The following is a 22,594-nucleotide window of genomic DNA, read 5'->3' as shown; positions in this document are numbered from 1 at the left end:
CAAAAAAAATAGGCGGACGTTGTGGGGGTGCTTGTAGTCACAGCTATTTGGGAGGTTGAGGCAAGAGAATTGCTTAAACCCAAGAGTTTGAGGTTGCCATCAGCTGTGACGCCATGGCACTCTACCGAGGGCTACATAGTGAGACTGTCTCAAAAAAAAAAAAAAAAGTTTCTTCTTTGGAAAAATGATGAAAATGCACATAATTCCCAGAAATAAAATGCAGTAACATATATGGAGCACTATCCTAATAGATGAACCTGAATTTTACGGTGATTAAGCACAGAGATCTCCTGTATTCAGATCCCAGATCTGCCTCTTAATGGCAATATGATCTTGAGCAAGTTATTTAAACCCCCCCCAAAGCCTGTGTCCTCGTCCTTATAATGGGGATAATTACATCATCTGCCTTATATGTTTGTTCTGATGATTGACGGGAATAACCTCTGTGAAACTCTTGACACAGGTGCCCTACAATATTTCCCTTTCCTGGCCTCCCCCCAAAGCCACCTCCACGTCTTCCTACTTACTCTTCCCTACCTTGCCAGTCCACCTTTCCCAGAGGAAAAAAATACATGTAACCTAGAGGTAGAATTCCTCAAAGGGAGAGAAAGGCCCTTCTTTCCACACACACACACTGAAACCTTCATCAGCAGGGCCTGGCTGAGAAACAGAGCTAAATGTTTATGTCTAATAACCTGGGAGGAATTTGGAGCTTCTGGAGACAGGGGAGGTGAGGAGGGCAGATGTGTTAGAGGGGTCTCCTGCTTGGGACTTTTCAGCTATGAGAGTGGCCAAGGGACTTCTAAGAAGAAGAGTATTTAGTGTATTTCATAAGTAGCCTGCTGAGCTCAGCTCTGTGTTAATCCTAAGACTTCAGTAATGGTCCAGTACCTAGAATTACCTCGAATGTGTATGTGATTTGGGGGGGGAAATATCAATGAAAAAGAATGCAGCTCTACATTTAGAATCAATGCAATGTTGGAAGAAGGGAATAATTGAATGAGGCGAGGTGAGAGGCTGTTAGCTCAATGAGATGAAAACTCATATCCAAAAGTGATCAGGAAAACCATTAACCCCTCCTTACTCCCAGGAGTATTTGGACATGTTGGTAGAACATTGGATTTCTCAGGTAAGCAGGATGCGACTCAAGCTCTTTTGATTTAAGTATCAAATGAGATGTGACCAACAGTGGTGGAAAACGTGGGTTCCCACCACCTTCCCTCCACCAGCACTGCTAACATCTTCACCATACCATTTTCTCTTTTCATCACTTGCTTTTCCCTGGGCACATATATACAGCATAATTCTTAATTGATAAAAAGAAATACTTGATTTAAAAGAAGGGTTGGAATTTTCATGCTCCTGGACTCCTAAAATCTTAGAACTAGAAGACCTTCTGGCAATGACCTTGTCTAAGCCCTTCAGTTAACAAGGATAAAAGCCTGGAGAGTGACTTGCCCACTCCTCATAGCAAGTTACCAGCAGCAAACGTACTTGAGTTTTAGCCAGAGGAGACGGTTCCCTGCCTTGTCATCAGGCTAGCTGCTTCAAAGGAGAAAGGGAATAACTACAAGCCCGAGAAGTAAGGCCACTCACAAAACTAAGAAGTAATTACCAGTTGCTTGCACGTGTTCCGGAGTTGAGGCATTCATTAATTCACTTTAGCAGTTGATAATCTCTTTGTTTCGCTATACGTGTATGTACCAATTAATTATGTCAGTGTGTCACTATTTCAGATACCTAGATGACAAATTAGTACTCTTCTTAGAACAAAATACCATGATGGAACCCGTTCTGTGACATGCAAAAATGAAAATAAACATGAAAATAGATCCTGTTAGATTATAAGAACTTCTAAAGTTTCCATTTGTTTTCTTGTGTCTTGAACTGAAGTGAATTTAGACAATTCACCGCCTTTACAAAGAAAGTAAGACTTTGAATTCTCATTGAATTTATAAAATGAAAATCAACTAAGCATTTTAAATAATTTTTATTTTTTTGAAACAGAGTCTCACTAGGTCATCCTTGGTAGAATGCCGCAGCACCACAGCTCACAGCAACCTCAAACTCTTGGGCTTAAGAATTTCTCTTGCCTCAGCCTCCCAAGTAGCTGGGACTATAGGCGCCCACAACAATGCCCGGCTATTTTTTGTTGCAGTTGTCACCATTGTTTAGCTGGCCTGGGCAGTTTCGTATGTGGCTGGAGCTGTAACCACTGTGCTACGGGCCCTGAGCCAATTAATTTTGAGATTTGAAACGTGTGACTTTTTTTTAAATGGCTGGATGATGAGGTCATAGTTTGATAGCAATTATTTCACTTTTTTTTTTTTTTTTGGAGACAGAGTCTTACTATGTCACCCTCAGTAGAGTGCAATGGCATCACAGTTCACAGAAACCTCAAACTCTTAGGCTTAAGCAATTCTCTTGTCTTAGTCTCCCAAGCAGTTGGGACTACAGGCGCCTGCCATGATGCTTGGCTATTTTGTTGTTGTTGTTATTGTTATTGTTGCAACAGTCATTGTTGACTTTAGCTGGCCCAGGCTGGGTTTGAACCCGCCAGCCTCGTTGTATATGGCCGTTGCCCTACCCACTGAGTACAGGAGCCAGCAATTATTTCACTTTTACTCAGAAAGGAAATAGCAGAGGATATTAACAAATGGAAGAACATACCATGCTCATGGATGGGAAGAATCAACATTGTTAAAATGTCTATACTTCCCAAAGCAATCTACCTATTCAATGCCATTCCTATCAAAATACCAACATCATACTTTCAAGATTTGGAAAAATTGATTCTGCGTTTTGTATGGAACTGGAAAAAACCCCGTATAGCTAAGGCAGTTCTCTGTAACAAAAATAAAGCTGGAGGCATCAGCATACCAGATTTTAGTCTGTACTACAAAGTCATAGTGCTCAAGACAGCATGGTACTGGCACAAAAACAGAGACATAGACACTTGGAATCGAATTGAAAACCAAGAAATGAAACTAACATTTTACAACCACCTAATCTTTGATAAACCAAACAAGAACATACCTTGGGGGAAAGACTCCCTATTCAATAAATGGTGTTGGGAGAACTGGATGTCTACATGTAAAAGACTGAAACTGGACCCACACCTTTCCCCACTCACAAAAATTGATTCAAGATGGATAAAGGACTTAAATTTAAGGCATGAAACAATAAAAATCCTCCAAGAAAGCATAGGAAAAACACTGGAAGATATTGGCCTGGGGAAAGACTTCATGAAGAAGACTGCCATGGCAATTGCAACAACAACAAAAATAAACAAATGGGACTTCATTAAACTGAAAAGCTTCTGTACAGCTAAGGAGACAATAACCAAAGCAAAGAGACAACCTACACAATGGGAAAGGATATTTGCATATTTTCAATCAGACAAAAGCTTGATAACTAGGATCTATAGAGAACTCAAATTAATCCACATGAAAAAAGCCAACAATCCCATATATCAATGGGCAAGAGACATGAATAGAACTTTCTCTAAAGATGACAGACGAATGGCTAACAAACACATGAAAAAATGTTCATCATCTCTATATATTAGAGAAATGCAAATCAAAACAACCCTGAGATATCATCTAACCCCAGTGAGAATGGCCCACATCACAAAATCTCAAAACTACAGATGCTGGCGTGGATGTGCAGAGAAGGGAACACTTTTACACTGCTGGTGGGACTGCAAACTAGTACAACCTTTCTGGAAGGAAGTATGGAGAAACCTCAAAGCACTCAAGCTAGACCTCCCATTTGATCCTGCAATCCCATTACTGGGCATCTACCCAGAAGGAAAAAAATCCTTTTATCATAAGGACACTTGTACTAGACTGTTTATTGCAGCTCAATTTACAATCGCCAAAATGTGGAAACAGCCTAAATGCCCACCAACCCAGGAATGGATTAACAAGCTGTGGTATATGTATACCATGGAATACTATTCAGCCATTAAAAAAAATGGAGACTTTACATCCTTCGTATTCACCTGGATGGAAGTGGAAGACATTATTCTTAGTAAAGCATCACAAGAATGGAGAAGCATGAATCCTATGTACTCAATTTTGATATGAGGACAATTAATGACAATTATGGTTATGGGGGGGAGCAGAAAGAGGGACGGAGGGAGGGGGGTGGGGCCTTGGTGTGTATCACACTTTATGGGGGCAAGACATGATTGCAAGAGGGACTGTACCTAACAATTGCAATCAGTGTAACCTGGCTTATTGTACCCTCAATGAATCCCCAACAATAAAAAAAAAATGATGAACTATGGTATAGAAATTGGGCGTCTACATATTGTTCTTTTATAATAGTTATGGTTATAGTTTTAAGTCTAATTAAATTCAAGAGAGAATTTGTCTTTGCCAACTATGAGATTTTATCAGTAAAAATACAAAGTACAAGTTTGCATGTACAGTGTGAGAGAGGAGAGGTGAAGATCTAGAAGAGATGAGCCCCTGAGGTGTTGTAAAATGCACCTGGGGAATGGAAACTTAATATTAAGAAAAGAGCTATCAAATTACATACTGGGAGCACATTTTCAACTCTGCAAGAAAAGTCAGCAACTAAAAATGCTAAAAATAAAAGGAATTCTCTGGTCCAGGTAATTATACAATACCCAGCCCTCCCATTTCATTTTTATAAAATTTCTATACAATTTCTATACAAAAATTATACAATACCCAGCCCTCCCATTTCATTTTTTTATAATTTTGTATAGAAAATTTCTTTTTTTTTTTTTTTGTAGAGACAGAGTCTCACTTTATGGCCCTCAGTAGAGTGCCGTGGCCTCACACAGCTCACAGCAACCTCCAACTCCTGGGCTTAAGCGATTCTCTTGCCTCAGCCTCCCAAGTAGCTGGGACTACAGGCGCCAGTCACAACGGCCGGGCTATTTTTTGGTTGCAGTTTGGCCGGGGCCGGGTTCGAACCCACCACCCTCAGTATATGGGGCCGGCGCCCTACCTACTAAGCCACAGGCGCCACCCTGTATAGAAAATTTCAATTTTCTATAATTCCAAAGTTAGGAAATAAAAGTATGGCTAGCATTGTAGAAACAGCACTCTTCAGAGCCCCATTCACCTTAATCAAGGAGAAAACTTTAAGGCAAAATATATCATCCTTCAAACTAAGGCTGGGAGGATACGCTTAGAGGTACTGCTTGGAATAGCTATTAGAATAAGCACAAACTGGGAGTCAGGTGACCTTGTTTCTCAGTTTGACTCTAACACCTCTCCCACTGTGACCTAGAACAACTCATTTAACTTCTCAGAGTTTCATTGCCACTTGCCAAATGGGACTTTTTTTAAATTACCAACTCTAAGAATAGAAATGGATAATTCACACATGGAGAAATGCATATGTCTTAAAGTACTTATTCTCTAAGTAATTAAAAACAAGCAATTAAACCTGAGGAACCACTGAACAGCTGCTAAAGATTAAGAATTTCTTTAAATGATAATAATCTCTAAGAAATGATAATTGGATTCTCTCATTCAATGCCATCAAGTGCTGAAAATAAGATATTCTGTCTTCCTTATTTATATCTAAATCTCCAGTGCCCAGTACACATGAGTTCAATAAATACTCACTCAGGAAATACTCTCCATTGGTGGTCGTGGAAGCTGTTACTTGAGGATCAATGTGGCTATATGGTCCATGGGCCATGTTTCTGAAATAGCCCTTAAATTATGCTTAATGGTAAAGCATGAGGGGAAATTACTTGTCCTAACCTGCCACCACAGGTCAATCAAATTGTGTCTTCTTCACCAGGCACAGGGAATAGGAGAGGCCTATTTTACAGTGAGCCAGAAAGTAGTGGTACAATCACATCTGGCTCTAATATTCTAATCTGCGCTCCTGGGTGAAATTCTCTCTCTGCCTAGCTGTCCTCACTCAGGACATGAGGAAAGGTGTTGACTCACTTTGGAATGAGGCTTGGTCACCAGTAAGCCCCAGCTTTAGTTGATTATCCCAAAGGGCAAAAGATTTAAAATCATTTAAAGATGCAGAACTACCCATCTCCTTAGGAGATGTTCTGTGAGCAGGACTGTATGTTCTGATAGGGTCCATTCCCAAACAGAAGCAGGAGCCTCATCTGCACACAGAAGCAGGGTTCACACTTCTTGTCTCAGTTACTCCCATTGCCACCTCCTTTGAATTAGAGGGCTAAGTTTTATTGCCTCAGTTGCTTTTTCTTTTCTTTAATCATTATTTTTATTTTTATTGTTAAATCATAGCTACGTACATTAGCGTAATCAAGGGGTACAATGTGATGGTTTCATATACAATCTGAAATAATCTCATCGAACTGTTCAACATAGCCTTCATGGCATTTTCTTAGTTGTTGTATGTAGACATTTGTAATCTGCATTTAGTTAAGTTTCGCCTGTACCCATTCTAAGATGCACTGTAGTTTGACATAAAATTTTAATGACATTTGGAATTAAAGCACAGCTACAGTCAGCAAACACTGACCTGTATGAGGTTGTCACTTTTGTTTCTTTTCATGACAGAACTCCCCATTCATAAACATACACTCGGTCTTCTTTCCTCACCAAAATGGGATAAGCACAGATGGGACCTTGTGGTTGTTGAAGAATGCTCTAAAGTGGCTCAGACCCTTAGAACCAGTAATTCCATTCTGAAAAGTTTTAACCTAAGAACAAGCAAAACGTCTACAGTAGTATTTCTAATAATGGAGTATACTGGTGCATAAATGTGCACTCCATTATGAAGGGATGAAACAGGAAGAACCACGATGATGCCTGAACTACTAGGGATGCTGAGTGGATGAGAACTGAATGGAGGATGGGGCTCAAATTTTCTATTTCCTTTATTGCACAAAGTATATTGCCTTCCCTTTTTTTTTTTTTTTTTTTGAGAGTTTCACTATGTTGCCCTGGGTAGAGTGCTGTACTGTCACAGCTCACAGCAACCTCAAACTCTTGGGCTCTAGCAATTCTCTTGCCTCAACCTCCCAAGTAGCTGAGACTACAGGCGCCCGCCACAACGCCCAGCTATTTTTTGGCTGTAGTTGTCATTGTTGTTTGGTGGGCCCAGGCTGGATTCAAATCCGCCAGCTCCAGGGTATGTGGCTGGCGCCCTAGCCGCTGAGCTACAGGCGCTAAGCCAAGTATATTGTCTTCTATATACTTACTCTAGGGTAAGAATATTCTTACTTTACTTATACTTGCATTATTTTTCAGCTCTGATCTTGGAATCTTAATTGTCTCCTTTGAATTCCCTTAGTTTTGCTTTATACCTAGCAGTTATGTTTTTAGATGCTTGTTTAGTTATAATTACCATATTTTCTTGTTGGGGGATGGTTTCTGCTATGCTTTGAATGTTGGTCCCCCACAATACTCACATTAAAACTTAATCCCCAGTGTGGCAGTGCTGAGAGATAGGGCCTCTAAGAGGTGCTTGGGTAATGAGGGCTCTGCCCTCATTAATGGACTAATCTATTTATAGATTAATGGGTAATGGATTATCACTGAAATGAGACTGGTGGCTTTCTAAGAAATACCTAAATTAACATGCTCAGTCCTTTGCCATACGATGTCCTGTGCTGCCTCAGGATTCTGTAAAGAGTCCCCACCAGCAAGAAGGTCCTCCCCAGATACAACCCCTAGACCTTGGCCTTCTCAGTCTCTTTAATTGTAAGATATTTTCCTTACTAAGTTCCAAATATTCTGTTATGAGCAACAGAAAATGGACTAAGATGTTCCTTTTACCATTATATATACATTTTTTTTTTGCTTTAAATTCTATCAATACTTGTTCTAAGATCATCCATTAAAATTATCTACAGCCTGTTTTCTTTTTTTATTTTATTTATTTTTTTTTTTGTAGAGACAGAGTCACACTTTATGGCCCTCGGTAGAGTGCCGTGGCATCACACAGCTCACAGCAACCTCCAGCTCCTGGGCTTAAGTGATTCTCTTGCCTCAGCCTCCCGAGTAGCTGGGACTACAGGTGCCCGCCACAACGCCCGGCTATTTTTTGTTTGCAGTTTGGCCAGGGCCGGGTTTGAACCCGTCACCCTCGGTATATGGGGCCGGCGCCTCACCGACTGAGCCACAGGCGCCGCCCCGGCAGCCTGTTTTCTTAGTGATTATTTGCCTGGTATATCTTTTTTCTTTTTTCATCTCTTTGCTTTTCATCTTTCTCTATCCTTGTATTTTAAGTATCTATCATTTTATGGCATATAGTTAGATTTTCTTTTTTTAATCTATTTTTCCAAGCATTTAAATTGGAAAAGTTTAAAAATACAATAAACATGAAAAAATCTTATACTAAGGCACCTACATAACCACCTCCTGAATAATTAACATTGTATTATATCTGTCTGTATCATCCCTCTTATTTTTTATGTATTTCACAGTAAATTGCAGACATCAGTATACTTTATACTATAGCAAATATATCAGTTTAATATTTGCTTATAGTTTGCTTAGAAAAATTATGTATTAAACATACAAATCTCCAATGTAAAATTCAATATGTTTTGACAAATGTATCTCTCTGTGTAACTCAAACCACGAATTGTCAGAGTTCCACCATGGCTCTTTCCAGTCAATCCACCTACTTCCCCTCAGAGCAACACTGTTCTCAATCTTCCCACCGTATTTTAATTTTCCTGTTCTAGAATGCCATTTACTCTTCTTTCAGCATAATATTTTCAAGATTCATCATGTTACTTAACATAAAAGTAGTTCACTTTTTTTTTGAGACTTTGTTGCCCTCGGTATAGTGCCGTGGAGTCACAGCTCACAGCAACCTCAAACTCTTGGGCTCAAGCAAATCTCTTGCCTCAGCCTCCCAAGTAGCTGGGATCACAGGCACCCACCACACGCCTGGCTATTTTTTGGTGGTAGTTGTCATTGTTGTTTCACAGGCTGGATTCAAACCCACCAGCTGCTGAGCTATAGGCACCAAGCCAAAAATAGTTCACTTTTTAAATGGCTTTTCATTTAAATGAAAATTCACTGTATAAAATGAAATTTCATTGTATCATTTACCACAGTCTGTTTATTCCCTAATTGATGGACATTTATCTATAATAAATCTTCTATGAACACCCTTTTTTGGACTCTTTGTAAATGAAGTCTTCATTTCTTTTGAGTAAATAGCTAGAAGTTGAATTAACTCCCAAGGCAGGTATATACTAGTTTTATTTAAAAAAACTGCTATAACTTCCTCTAAAGTGGTTATTACGTACCATTTTACACTCCTACCAGTGTGGAGTCCAGCTGATCCACGTGCTTACCCAGATTTGGGATTGCCAGTCTTTTTAACTTCAGCCATGCTGGTTGGTATGTATTGGTATGTTATTGGGGTTTTAATTTTCATTTCCCTACTAATGATATCAAGTATTTTTCATTGCCTATTAGCATGTGAAAGATACACAAATCTGTATATCTTCATTTGTGAAATGTCTGCACCCTTTGCCAATTTAAAAAATTGGGTTATCTTATCAATATTTTTGTTGTTTGAGACAGAATGTCACTCTGTCATCCTGGGTAGAGTGTCATGGCGTCATACCTCACAGCACGCTCAATCTCTTGGGCCTGAGCAATCCTCTTGCCTTAGCCTCCCGAGTAGCTGGGACTATAGCACCCACCACCATGCCTGGGTATTTCTATTTTTTCTATATTTAGTAGAGATGGCATCTCCTTCTTGATCAGGCTGGTCTTGAACTCCTGAGCTCAAGGAATCCACCAGCCTTGGCCTCGCAGAGTGCTTGGATTACAGGCATGAGCCACTGCACCTGGCCTGTCTTAATAGTATTTTAAAAAATATATATTTTGGAAGAATCAGATCAATTTAGTGCATGGTAATTCCAATGTCTTGACAAGAATCTCAAAAAGTTATGCTAATCATTTTGTTAATGTATTTTGTTTTAAGGACTAATAACCTTATTTGGTTAAAGGTATGGGACAGGCTCAGCGCCCATAGTACAGTGGTTACGGCACCAGCCACATGCACCAAGGATGGTGGGTTCGAACTCAGCCCAGGCCAGCTAAACAGCAATGATGACAGCAACAAAAAAATAGCCAGGTATTGTGGTTCCAGCTACTTGGGAGGCTGAGGCAAGGGAATCGCTTAAGCCCAAGAGTTTTGAGTTTGCTGTGAGTTGTGATGCCATGGCAGTCTACTTAGGGCAACATAGTAAGACTCTGTCTCAAAAAGAAAAGGTTATGGGACAGAATCTTAAAGGAACAGGAAGTAACTGAAAATACAGTTAAATGATGACAAAAATGATTTAAAATAGCTATCTTTTTTTTTTTTTTTTTTTTTTGTGGTTTTTGGCCAGGGCTGGGTTTGAACCCACCACCTCCAGCATATAGAACTGGCGCCCTACTCCTTGAGCTACAGGCACTGCCTTAAAATAGCTATCTTTTAATAGTAACAATTGATGTGTACATATTTAAGTAAGAATGGCAAAAACAAAGCTCCATTAATAACCAAAATATGAATAGCAATGTTTTCAAATATTTCTTCTTTTTCCTGGACCTCTTTCTGTCCCTTGCTATTAATTATTGATAAACATTTTCCTGAAAAGCATGCATACTTTCATAATTATTGAAAAGAAAACGATAGCACGGTGCCTGTGGCTCAAGCGGCTAAGGCGCCAGCCACATACACCTGAGCTGGCAGGTTCAAATCCTGCCCGGGCCCACCAAACAACAATGACGGCTGCAACCAAAAAAAAAAAAAAAAAAATAGGCGTTGTGGTGGGCGCCTGTGGTCCCAGGTACTTGGGAGGCGTAGACAGGAGACTCGCTTGAGCCAGGAGTTGGAGGTTGCTGTGAGCTGTGATGCTATGGTACTCTACCCACGGCGACCGCTTGAGGCTCTGTCTAAAAAAGAAAAGAAAAAGATGACAGTTTAAAATTTTGCTTTCTGAACCAGTGGCTTTCAACATCTGTGCACAGGTCCCCACCCTACAGGCTTAATCCAGTCCCCAGCTTTTGTTCAGCCAGCAAACTAAGAATGGCTTTCACAATTTTACAGACTTGGGTTTAAAAAAAAAAAAAAAAAAAAAAAAAATTTGCTACAGAGACCATATGTGACCCACAAAGCCTAAATTTTTTTTAATCTGGTCCTTTACAGAAAATGTTTGCCAACCGCCAATTTAACCCGTCCTTAACTCTCTAAAGACACTTTCATAACTTCCAGAGATTAAAATGCATGGAGCATGTCATCCTCACTATAATACTTTTAGTTTGTTTTCATTGTACCACCAGTGATACTTTTTAGTCTGTTTTCTGGTTTAATTTTATGACTTCCTCCAAGCCGTCTTCAAAAATTACCCCCAGCCATGATCTCTGCAGTCACACATGGTTCTTTCCACTTACCTACTTTTCAGTTCTTGCCAGCTATGGACTCAGAAGTTATACAAACAAGCTTCTTAAAAGATGGATTCTGGAAAGGGCTACAAACACATCTCCTATGGGTTAAATTTTGAATTTTAGTGCCTCAACATTTTACCAACTCAGATATCTTTTGATATTTTTAAGCTACGTTAACCCTGATGTCTACATATCACTTAACTTGGCAACTGCAAGTTTATATATCACATAAATGTAGTATTAATTTATACTCATTTTTAGCTAAGGCTTGTAAGTTTTCAATTTTGCTTATTTGTGGGTTTTTAAATAGATTATTTTCTCTCCTCTCCCCTCATAAATAGCTTAGTTTTAGACTTAAAACATTCTTCTCTTCAGAAAACACTTTCCTTAACTGTCAGCACTTGAGTTGTCTACAACTTCAGAATTTCACGTGGAACTGGATTATCATTTGCAAGTTTGCCGCTTCATTTGTTGTCCTAAAGGACCAAGTTAAAATGTCGAAGTACAATTATTTGAATCTATTTCTCTTTAATATAAAAATCATCTTTCTCAGATTGCTTTAAAATATATACAAAATTCTGTGAGCAGTCAGAACATTTTCACACAGGTGACACATGTTGAAGGCTGATGACTATTACCCAAGTGATAGGGTAAAAAAGCCACTTTGGAGAACCAAAGAGCCTTGGGGAGGACATTTGTGATTTGGCTTCCCAGTACTCCAAGTTTCCTTTGACACCACTCCTGATGCACTCTGAGGCTATGTGGCTTGAGCGGGGCTGATCCTATCATTACAGGGAAGAGTCAGCAAAGCAGGCCCTGGGACTGCTACCCATAAACGGTGTGCTTCTGAGGTTGGCCTCTGGCTGCTTTCTGCTAGCTTAAATTTCAGAAAGGTTCCCACCACCCCTCCTGAGTGGCTTCCATGTGCCCCAACTGGCATGTACAATGTGGCTTATGCTAAACACCTACTTTCCTTTTTGGCCATCCTGGTGCCACTTGGTGTTTGGAAGAAAAAAAAACCTTGGAGCCTCTAATTCAACTTCATTTGTAGTCAAAGGAAATCACAAAAGAGACAAATAGAAATCAGAAAGATTCACAAGCTCATTAAGAAGTTAATATATTTCTTGGGGTGGCGCCTGTGGCTCAAGGAGTAGGGCGCCGGTCCCATATGGCGTAGGTGGTGGGTTCAAACCCAGCCCTGGCCAAAAACCACAAAAAAAAAAAAAAAGAAGTTAATATATTTCTTACTAGAAGTTAAAAAAGAAGTAAAGGATGAAGGACGATGGTGCATTTGATAATATAAAATATTACACAAAGGTCCAAGCACACGAGGACTAGTAAGGAGCTGCCAACTCTGCCTTCAAGCAGCCCTCTGACCTTTTGAGAGACAGAGACGGATAAATAAGATAATTAAAACATAACTCCTTTAATGTATGTTTTAAGCATTTATGGTATGTAATCAACACTTTCATTAATGTATGGTGGTATGTGATTTAATATGGTAATTCTATTTGGACACTAAACTTTTCCAAGCTTGATAGGAACAACAGCTATTTAGTACAATAAAAAGATCAACATTAATGGACTACTACTGCTTTTTTTAAAAATTCAATTGCCAGAACAATGGATCCCTCTAAACTGACATTTACAGTACTATCCAGAATTCATGACAATATCTAACTTTTCTCTCTGCCTTCTACTTACCCTCCTCATTCATTAAATCAACAGTAACATACTAAGGTCCTCTACTCTGTTTATCACTGTTATATTACGATTTCAGATCTTTAAGATCTTCTCCCCTGATCCCCAAACTCTACTTCCCTTAATTTACATTATTCTGTCCTAAAAAAAAAACACTATACTGAGCTCCTCAAGGGCTACTTCAGGACTAAAGATCATATTCTCTCAGCTGCTGGGAAGATTATCAGCTGATTATAAGCTAACTCCAGGAACAGCTCTGTTGCTTTGCCCAAGGTCCATAACCAATGACTATTTGCCTCAAGACAATTCTGATGGGCTATCCCAGCTTCAGTGCTGCCCTAAAGACGGGTTGAAGCCTGGTGGTAAGTGCACTGCAGCCTAATTTCTCTCTGTACCCAGCCCTGGCTTCCCTGACAAGGGTAGATAGATCCTAAGAGTGCTCCCAAATCATCCTCCTGCCTATGAATCTCCATCTCAAAATTAGCTTCCCAAGGAATCCAGCTGGCAGCAGCCACCCACACACATCCTCCTGAGAGGCGCTACATGACTGAAACTCACTGCCGGACCCACACATTGCTGCTCACTGCTGCGGCCAATCCATCACACAGGAGCATTTTCTAGCACACTTCACCCGACACAGCAGTACTTGCTACGGACCATCCTTATGATTTAAGGCCCTGATTATGCAAGAAAGCTATATACTTAGTAGCTTTATAAGCATGGTTTGAAAGTAAAGAATTTATAGCAAAGTGGAGCGGAGAAGAAAACTATGTGGAAGCACAAAGATGCTTCTCCTGCCTTAAAGCAGAAGACTATTACATAACAAAGTGTGAGACCTAGGTACGTACACAGAAACTCACCTTAAAACACTGGGGCATTAATAAATTCAAGAACAGAAAATGACACAGAAATGAAGTATAAAAGTTATCAAATGGGCTTTTATTCATTAATTTCCTTTCAACTTATAAACGCTAGCACAAATTCTAAAGAAAGTAGAATTGGGTGAAAAGTTTTTATTATGAAGAACTTATAAACGCTAGCACAAATTCTAAAGAAAGTAGAATTGGGTGAAAAGTTTTTATTATGAAGATACAGATCTAACAACAGAGAATAATTTTGTGCTAGTTTATATACAATTCCTCATAAAAATGATACATGAAAAATTAGTAGAAAATGAAAATCTGAAAGTTACCTGAAATCTGAAAATGTTAAGCAATTCTTCAGCATTTTAGTTTTGATCACTTCCCCAGAATAATCAAGCTTATTTGGATAAGAGAGTAATTATTGTGCCCTTCAGAGCTTGGCGTAGTCTCTGAGAATCATCTGAAGTTTCTGGCTCAGCATAATGTTCCCTCTGGCCTTCAGTCTACCACTAAAGAATGCCTGGAAAGGAGAGGAGGAAAAGTACCAACTGTTAGCAGGTTACATTTTATTTATTTATTTTTATTTTATTTTATTTATTTATTATTTTAATTAATTAATTTTTTTTTGGAGACAGAGTCTCAAGTTGTCATCCTGGGTAGAGTGCCATGACATCATAGCTCACGGCAACCTCCAACTCTTGGGCTCAAGCAATTCTCTTGCCTCAGTTTTTCTATTTTTAGTAGAGATGGGTCTCGCTTATGCTAAGGCTGGTCTCGAACTCCTGAGCTCAAGCAATTCACCCACCTGGGCCTCCCACAGTGCTAGGATTACAGAAGTGAACCACTGTACCCGGCCTTTTATTTATTTATGTATTTATTTACTTATTCATTTATTAAAACAGGAGTCTCACTTTCTCACCCCTGGTAGAGTGCCGTGTTGTCATAGCTCACAGCAACCTCAGACTCTTGGGTGCAAGTGATTCTCTTGCCTCAGCCTCCCAAATTGCTGGGACTATAGGCACCCACCACAACGCCCAGCTATTTTTAGAGGCAAGGTTTCGCTTTTGCTCAGGCTGGTCTCAAACCTTTGCGCTCAGCAATCCACCTGCCTTAGCCTCCTAAAGTGCTAGGATTACAGGCCTGAGCCACGGCGCCCAGCCCCCTTTTATTTTTTTGAAAGAACATTGTTCAGGCTAAATACAAGTGAGCTAATAATTCTGGACAACAAAGACAACTTTTATCTAGCAATGATAATGTAATGATAATGATAGCACCCATACTTTTAGATATATATGAAAAGAGAAAAAGGTGATTTCTACATATTGTAGAATACCCTAGAATAATTCATCTGAACTGACAGACCTGGAGTTCTGTTTCAACCTGTACTCCTGGCTTTACTCTATGTATTCTTACATGTGAATGTGACACTATATAAATAAAGGGCTACACTTATTTCCTACCAATAAAAATATTCAATTCAGAACTTTTGAAAGCAGATTAAAAATATTTATTACATCTTCATGAAATAAAAAGCCATTATTTTATTTATTTATTTTTGCAGTTTTGGGGCCGGAGCCAGGTTTGAACCCCCCACCTCCGGTATGTGGGGCTGGCACCCTACTCCTTTGAGCCACAGGCACCACCCCAAAGCCATTATTATAATAACAAAATAAGACAGTGTAATACTGTGGTGAATAAACCATACCCATAGTATCAGAAGCCTGGGCTAAAATTCAGGCTCTACCACTTACTAGCAAGGTAAACTGGAAGAAATTACTCAGCCTCTCTGAGCTTCAGTCTCCTCCTCTGTAAGAATGCATGACAACAATATCTAAACATATCTAAACAACTTTGTTGAGTGAGTTAACTGAAATCATGTGTACAGTTCTTAGCTTGGTGTTTGACATGTGGTAAAAGCATACAAAGCTCTTCATTTCTACCAAACAAAAGGCTTGCATGTTAAAAGACAGAGAGTTTCTGCACTATCTCTCCATCTGACTTGCTACAGAAACAAATCGCTTAATCCCTCCCTTTGTGAGCATTACCTACTGGCAAAATAAAAATAAATCATAGTTTTTCTAGCTTATATAAAATATAAAGTAAAAAACCCTAGATTTTTAGCTAGATGGAAAAAAATAGTAATCTCCCCATACACTTAGCCTTATAAAGTAGCTCCACAAATACAACAGCACTTAAGAATCACAGCCATTAACTTGAAGTCAAAGCATCCCTAATTCCTGCCCTAGCAGACAGACGAGAAAGCTGAAGTTCAGAGAGCTTCAATAACCTGCTCAAGGCCACAGAGCCATCAAAAGGAAGGGCCGGGACTTAAAACTCAGGGGATCTTTGTTTCACAATGCCTCCTGCTTGTTAACTAACAGAAACTTACTCTCAGAAGCAAACCCTCATCAACTAGAAGTAAAGCAAAACCTTTAAATCCCAGAAATAATAAGGAAGAACTCTTTCAATCGAGACCAAATGCCAGGCATTCAAATAGAGGACTGGAATTTCAAAACTAAGACTGCTTTTACCAAGCAGTTACAGGAATGATAGTCTGCAGCTCCTGCAGGGAAAGAGGTGGCACTTAGACCAGCCTGCCAAGTACCAAAGTCTGGCAGGGAATTTCAATGTAAAATAAGAACACCTCATTATCTGAAGTAAATACCAACATTTGATGGTTACTGCAGAGTGAAGAATTCTGCATAAAAATCTTCCTATCTTCTTAGGCTAGATTTCTAGAAGAAGAATTACAGAATCACAATATTTCTTAAATGAAGTCCTACCCATACCTCCATATTGCCACAGTTTCCAAACTGTGCACTGAGATGCACTGGGTATTACAGCAAACTCATAGAGTTTGGGAACATTTTGGGAACGTTACCTTCTGAGGGTCAAGCTTTCCCAGAACTACTTCCATGAAATCCTCATCTGAAAGTATGATGGTTGTGTCAGCAGAGCCTTTTGCAGGGCCTTGGTACACTTTTCCAGAATCATTTTTCAGGTCAATAGCTGGGAAAAATAGGACGAAACCAATGCATGTCACTTTTTCTTCATAATATACAGGTAAAATCGAAATGCATACATTTTTATAGTTTGCAATGTGATATAATTATTCCATCTATAGATTACATATTTTCTGTTATTTAAAAAAATACAAAATACAGAAATACAAAAATATGGAGATTTGGAGTGAAGGAGTAGAACTTATGATTCTACAGTGATTCAGGGCAGGGAGACTCCCACACCACACGTGAGATCCTCCTGTGGGAGAGAATCCTCATCCGCATGACTCTTGTAGGAAAGTCACACACCACATCACCTTGAGTTTATATCACCTGAAAATTCACGGCTAATCTTACTGAAAATGAAGAAACAGATTGTATTCATTTCCTTTTACTGGCAGAATTTATTTTAAACATCAAGTAATATTTTACTGGTGAGTTTAGCTCTATATTTACATTATCATTAAGGCCCTGAAAGAATTCCAACAATTTGATAGACTTCACAGCATTAGCAGGTGGATGAGGCAATGGATGAGAATATGGCATTTGAAAACACGGGGATGTGTGAAGGTCTTGGGCTACATAGTTGCCTGCATACCACAAAGCAGAGACGTCTGAGTTATATGCTCATGAGGCCCCAGACTCAGAATTTGTGTGAGGTAAATACAATTCCCATGAGAGTTAATGTGTTAATTATAACAACAATACTTTATTTACTAAGAGTTGTCCTACGGGTGGTGCCCATAGCTCAGTGGGTAGGGTACTGGCCACATACACTGAGGCTGGCAGGTTCCAGCCTGGCCCAGGTCTGCTACACAACGACAACTGAAACCAAAAAATACCCAAGCATTATGGCGAGCGCCTGTAGTCCCAGCTACTTGGGAGAGTTAGGCAAGAGAATCGCTTACGCCCAAGAGTTAGAGGTTGCTGTGAGCTGTGAGGCCAGAGCACTCCACCCAGGGTGACATAGTGAGACTCTGTCTCAAAAAAAAAAAGGAAAAAAAAAAAAAAAGAAAATGAAGGGCGGCACCTGTGGCTCACCTGAGTAGGGCGCCGGCCCCATATGCCGAGGGTGGCGGGTTCAAACCCAGCCCCGGCCAAACTGCAACCAAAAAATAGCCGGGCGTTGTGGCAGGCGCCTGTAGTCCCAGCTGCTCGGGAGGCTGAGGCAAGAAACTCGCGTAAGCCCAAGAGTTAGAGGTTGCTGTGAGCTGTGTGACGCCACAGCACTCTACCCGAGGGTGGTACAGTGAGACTCTGTCTCTACAAAAAAAAAAAAAAAAGAAAGAAAAAGAAAAAATGTTCTCCTAGAGTATTATAAAGTTAGAGATATGACTTACTCCACTTAGCTGCAATATTTCCATCCTTAGTGATATGCCACTCAAATACAGCATTTACTTTCTTTACCACCTCATTCCCGAAATCCTTAAGGCGGCGACCTATTTCCTCAAATACAAGGGTACTCTGAAGCTCCCCACCCTAGAAAAAGAGAAAAATTAATTTTAAAAGTTCTTTAAAAATAATTCAAGGGGAATATGATTACAAAATATACATGTAATAAAATTGATCTTTAAAAAAATCAGCACATAAATAGGGCAGTTAAACTAGTATTTTTCATATTAGGTTACTTTCATACTTTGCATGTATTTATGTATATCATCCAGAACATCAGCCCTCTTAGTAAGAGGACTGCATTTTTATTGGAATTCAGAAATAATATTTTAAGGTAAACTAACTTGTAAATGATATGTAAAAGTAAATTAGATAACATGTATCCTAGCTAACTTCTGGAAGATGCTAGACATATCAATCAACTTCTGTGGTTTCATTTTTTTTATTTGAAAATGGGACTAAAATTATGTGAAGTCTATATTTCTTTCTAGTTCTAATACCTATTAGGTTCTTGCTTTTACATTACTCTTAAGGGATTTTAATTTTTAGTCAGTTATGTCATAATATGGTTTACACCAGACAATTAAAAATCATGGGTATAAAAACTTCAACATTACAAAGTTAGTATTTCAGAGACAGAATAGAAAGACTTTTACCAAAAGTTTCAGCATAGTAACAAAGAATAACACAAATGTTTTAAGAAATAATACACGCTATTATTTTTATATTTGCTAGAGTGCAATGGCATCATCATAGTTCACTGTAACCTCGAACTCCCTGGCTCAAGCAATCCTCCTGCTTCAACCTTTTGAATAATTGGCACACTACCAAGCCTGGTTGATTTTTCTATTTTTTTGTAGAGACAGGGTTTCACTATGTTGCCCAGGCTGGTCTCAAACTCCTAGCCTTAAATAACCCTCCTGCCTCAGCTTTGCAAAATACTAGAATTACAGGTGGAAACCATCACTAGGACATTTAACTTTTTAATTTATTTTTCTCCCAAAATATTGTTTGCTTAAGATTTCTCATTAAACAAGTGATTCATTTACCCTAAAACTGGAAAACTGTTTTCTCTTGCAAAATATCCCAGTATCACACACAAAAAACTTTTCTTTAATTTGTAAGTTGCCTAAGTATTCTGTTTGTTCCAAGCAATTTTTAATTAATGTCCTTTGCTTTAAGAATTAAGAATTGCTTCACAGCTCTTGATTTTCTAAGGTAGGCTGAACATTCTTAAAGTGATCTTAACTGAAATTCGTAAGTAAAGAAGTAACTTGGATACCAATTTTATGACCTACTTCAGAGGGTGTCTTAGATGTTGGCATAACATCAGATGTTGGCGTAAGATCCACATAGGCATTTGAAATGACAATGTCTCCAGTTTCTTGGACCTTGTAAGGGGTAGAAGAAAAGGAGTTCACTCTAATGATTCCAATGGAAACACAATTTCATTGTGAACATTATAAAGTCATTTAAAAGAAATTTATATTTTTGCCTCATATGAAAAGGAATATAATAATCCAAACAAAATAGAAGACTGATAAAGTAAATGCCAAGATGAATACAAACAAAGGCTTTCTGACATAATACAGCTGTTATTAACTCTGTATGGGAGGCCTTTTAAAAAATACCTATGACCAAGCCTCATCTCCCCCAAATCCCAATTTATTTTATTTTTTTTTCTTATTTTCTCAGCCCTTTTGAGTCAGTGGCCTAAGGTTCAAGGAGCAAACCCCAATTTAAATGGTATGTGATAGAGTCTGGGCATTGGTATTTGGGGGGATTATTTTTTTCAAACATAAGTAAAGTGTGTCTAATAAGAAACCAGGGAATGAATTTTTTTTTTTTTTTTTTTTGATATAGAGTCTCACTATGTTGCCCAGGTTAGAGCGCTATGGTGTCATCAGAGCTTACAGCAACCTCAAACTCCTAGGATCAAGTGATCCTCCTGCCTTAGCCTCCCAAGCAGCTGGCCAGCTACAATGCCCACCTAGTTTTTCCATTTTTAGTACAGATGGGTCTTGCTCTTGCTCAGGTTGGTCTCGAACTCCTGAGCTCAAGTGTTTCTCCCATCTTGACCTCTCAGAATGCTACGATTACAGGCATGAACCACTGCGCCCAGCCCAAAGAAGTTAACTCTTATAAATAGAATTCATTTATAAATCTAAATAAATGGGAACTCTGTGCTGATTTTTTTTTTTTTTTTTTGAGACAGACTCTCACTCTGTCGCCCTTGGTAAAGTGCTGTGGCATCACAGCTCACAGCAACCTCAAGGGCTCAAGCAATTCTCTTGCCTCAGCTCCCTGAGTAGCTGAGACTACAGACACCCACGACAACACCTGGCTATTTTTAGAGATAGGGTCTCACTCTTGTTCAGGCTGGTCTGGAACCTGTGAGTTCAGGCAGTCCACCCACCTCAGCCTCCCAGAGTGCTAGGATTACAGGCATGAGCCACGGCGCCCAGACCTCTATGTTGAATTCTTTTCTTTTCTTGAGACAGAGTCTCATTTTTATCGCCCTTCGGTAGTGTCATGGCATCATAGCTCACAGCAACCTCGAACGCCTGAGCTCAAGCAATTCTCTTGCCTCAAGAAGAATGGGACTACAGGTGCCTGCCACAATGCCTGGCTATTTTTGGAGATGAGATCTCACTCCGCTCAGGCTGGTCTCAAACCTGTGAACTCAGGCAATCCACCCACCTCAGCCTCCTAGAGTGCAAGGATTACAGGAGGGAGCCACCTCGCCCGGCCTATGCTAAATTCTTATACAGTAAAGGGCACAGCACAATATCAACATGAGGTAGTGGTCCTCAGAGTACATTTGTTTTGTTAATGTAGAACAAAGTGGCTAGGAACAGACAACAATAGTGTTCTTAAAGAACCTACATTTTCTTGTATTTAAATGGAGATTTACTATGCAGATTAAAGATATTATCAACTGCTTATAGATTCTCAATAAATGGAAGCTCTTACCCTTATTGTTGGAGTTGTTTAATGTAGGTCTTACTTCAAATAGGCAGTGTATAGAGCATAAACTAAATGCCTATTTTATCAAAATAGTCATTAAAGGAACTCAAATTCAAATTCCTAATCTTTCATTTCAAATTATTTCAATGGCATTTTTTTCATAAAAATTATGGTACTGTTGGGCGGTGCCTGTGGCTCAGTGGGTAGGACACCAGCCCCATATACCAAGGGTGGTGGGTTCGAAACCGGCCTGAGACAAACTGCAACAAAAAATAGCCGGGCGTTCTGGCGGGTGCCTGTAGTCCCAGCTACTGGGGAGGCCGAGACAAAAGAATCGCCTCAACCCAGGAGTTGAGGGTTGCTGGGAGCTGTGACACCACAGCACTTATCTACAGAGGGCGATAAACTGAAACTCTATGTCTTAAAAAAATAAAAATAAAAAAAACCATGGTACTGCTACAGATTAGAATAAGTTTCAAAAAATTAAGGTAGTAGTAAAACTTCGATTTTTAACAATCAATGAAATCATTTTTTCCTTGATTTTATGCCCATTATACTTTGTAGAAAAAAATCTTTCAAACAATTTGCTCATTTTACTTCAAATTGTATACAGTGAAAAACATAAAAAGAGACAATTGATGAACAAGTACACTTCACAAATTACTTTCTTGTAACCAAGTCAAACATATTATTTTTAAAATATTGGTTTAAAATATTTCTTAAAATACAAGAGAAAAGAAGGAAGGAACACAGTAGGGACAGAGAGAGGGAAGGAAGAATACATCTAACCAATCAGGAAAAACACAGCAAATACACTAAAATGATAAAAAGCCATGCTTAGAATTTTAAAAATGCCAAGAATGTACCATATTTAGATTTTAAAGCATTTCTCAGCCTTTCAAATTTGTATCCAGAGAAATTATTTATGTACTGATCATTACTAGAATTGTGAGAAAACAAATTCCTGTACTATAGTCACGGTTCTCAACACTTCTAGAGTTCATAATCTTATTCAAAAAATAAAATTTTCACAACCAGAAAAAAGGAGTGCTCCAAAATGTGTAGCACAGACATTAATTTTAAGAGGGTTTCAGGGAATGTCAGTATTTGTGAATACACAGGTAAGAAAGAGCAGCCCAGAAAGAGACTGTCTCTAAAACCAAGGTAAAGATTCCACTGAAGCCTAAAAGACAGGAGGAATCTGAGAGTGAAATTAGCAGTATATATAAATTAAGCAGGAAAATGATACTGCAAGCAGCAGGGAGGAATCAGGAATAAGGCAACCACAGAATAA

General features: G+C 39.1%; 1 protein-coding gene across 2 annotated transcripts in view; it reads right to left on the bottom strand.

Moving 5' to 3' along the window:
• Positions 1 to 14,139: 14,139 nt before the first annotated feature.
• HSD17B4 (hydroxysteroid 17-beta dehydrogenase 4) overlaps positions 14,140 to 22,594 on the bottom strand; it is an 86,324-nt gene continuing 77,869 nt past the window's right edge. For both annotated transcript variants that reach the window (XM_053567505.1, XM_053567504.1), the window contains exons 21-24: positions 19,632 to 19,724; positions 18,282 to 18,420; positions 16,821 to 16,948; positions 14,140 to 14,459 (exon numbers count right to left, since the gene is read on the bottom strand). In XM_053567505.1, the coding sequence (XP_053423480.1) occupies positions 14,370 to 14,459; positions 16,821 to 16,948; positions 18,282 to 18,420; positions 19,632 to 19,724 (450 nt within the window). In that variant the 3' untranslated portion in view covers positions 14,140 to 14,369. The remainder of the gene's footprint in view (positions 14,460 to 16,820; positions 16,949 to 18,281; positions 18,421 to 19,631; positions 19,725 to 22,594) is intronic.

This window comes from Nycticebus coucang, chromosome 17 (genome assembly GCF_027406575.1).
Source record: "Nycticebus coucang isolate mNycCou1 chromosome 17, mNycCou1.pri, whole genome shotgun sequence".
NCBI lineage: Eukaryota > Metazoa > Chordata > Mammalia > Primates > Lorisidae > Nycticebus > Nycticebus coucang.
This window is presented reverse-complemented; position numbering and strand designations above follow the sequence as displayed.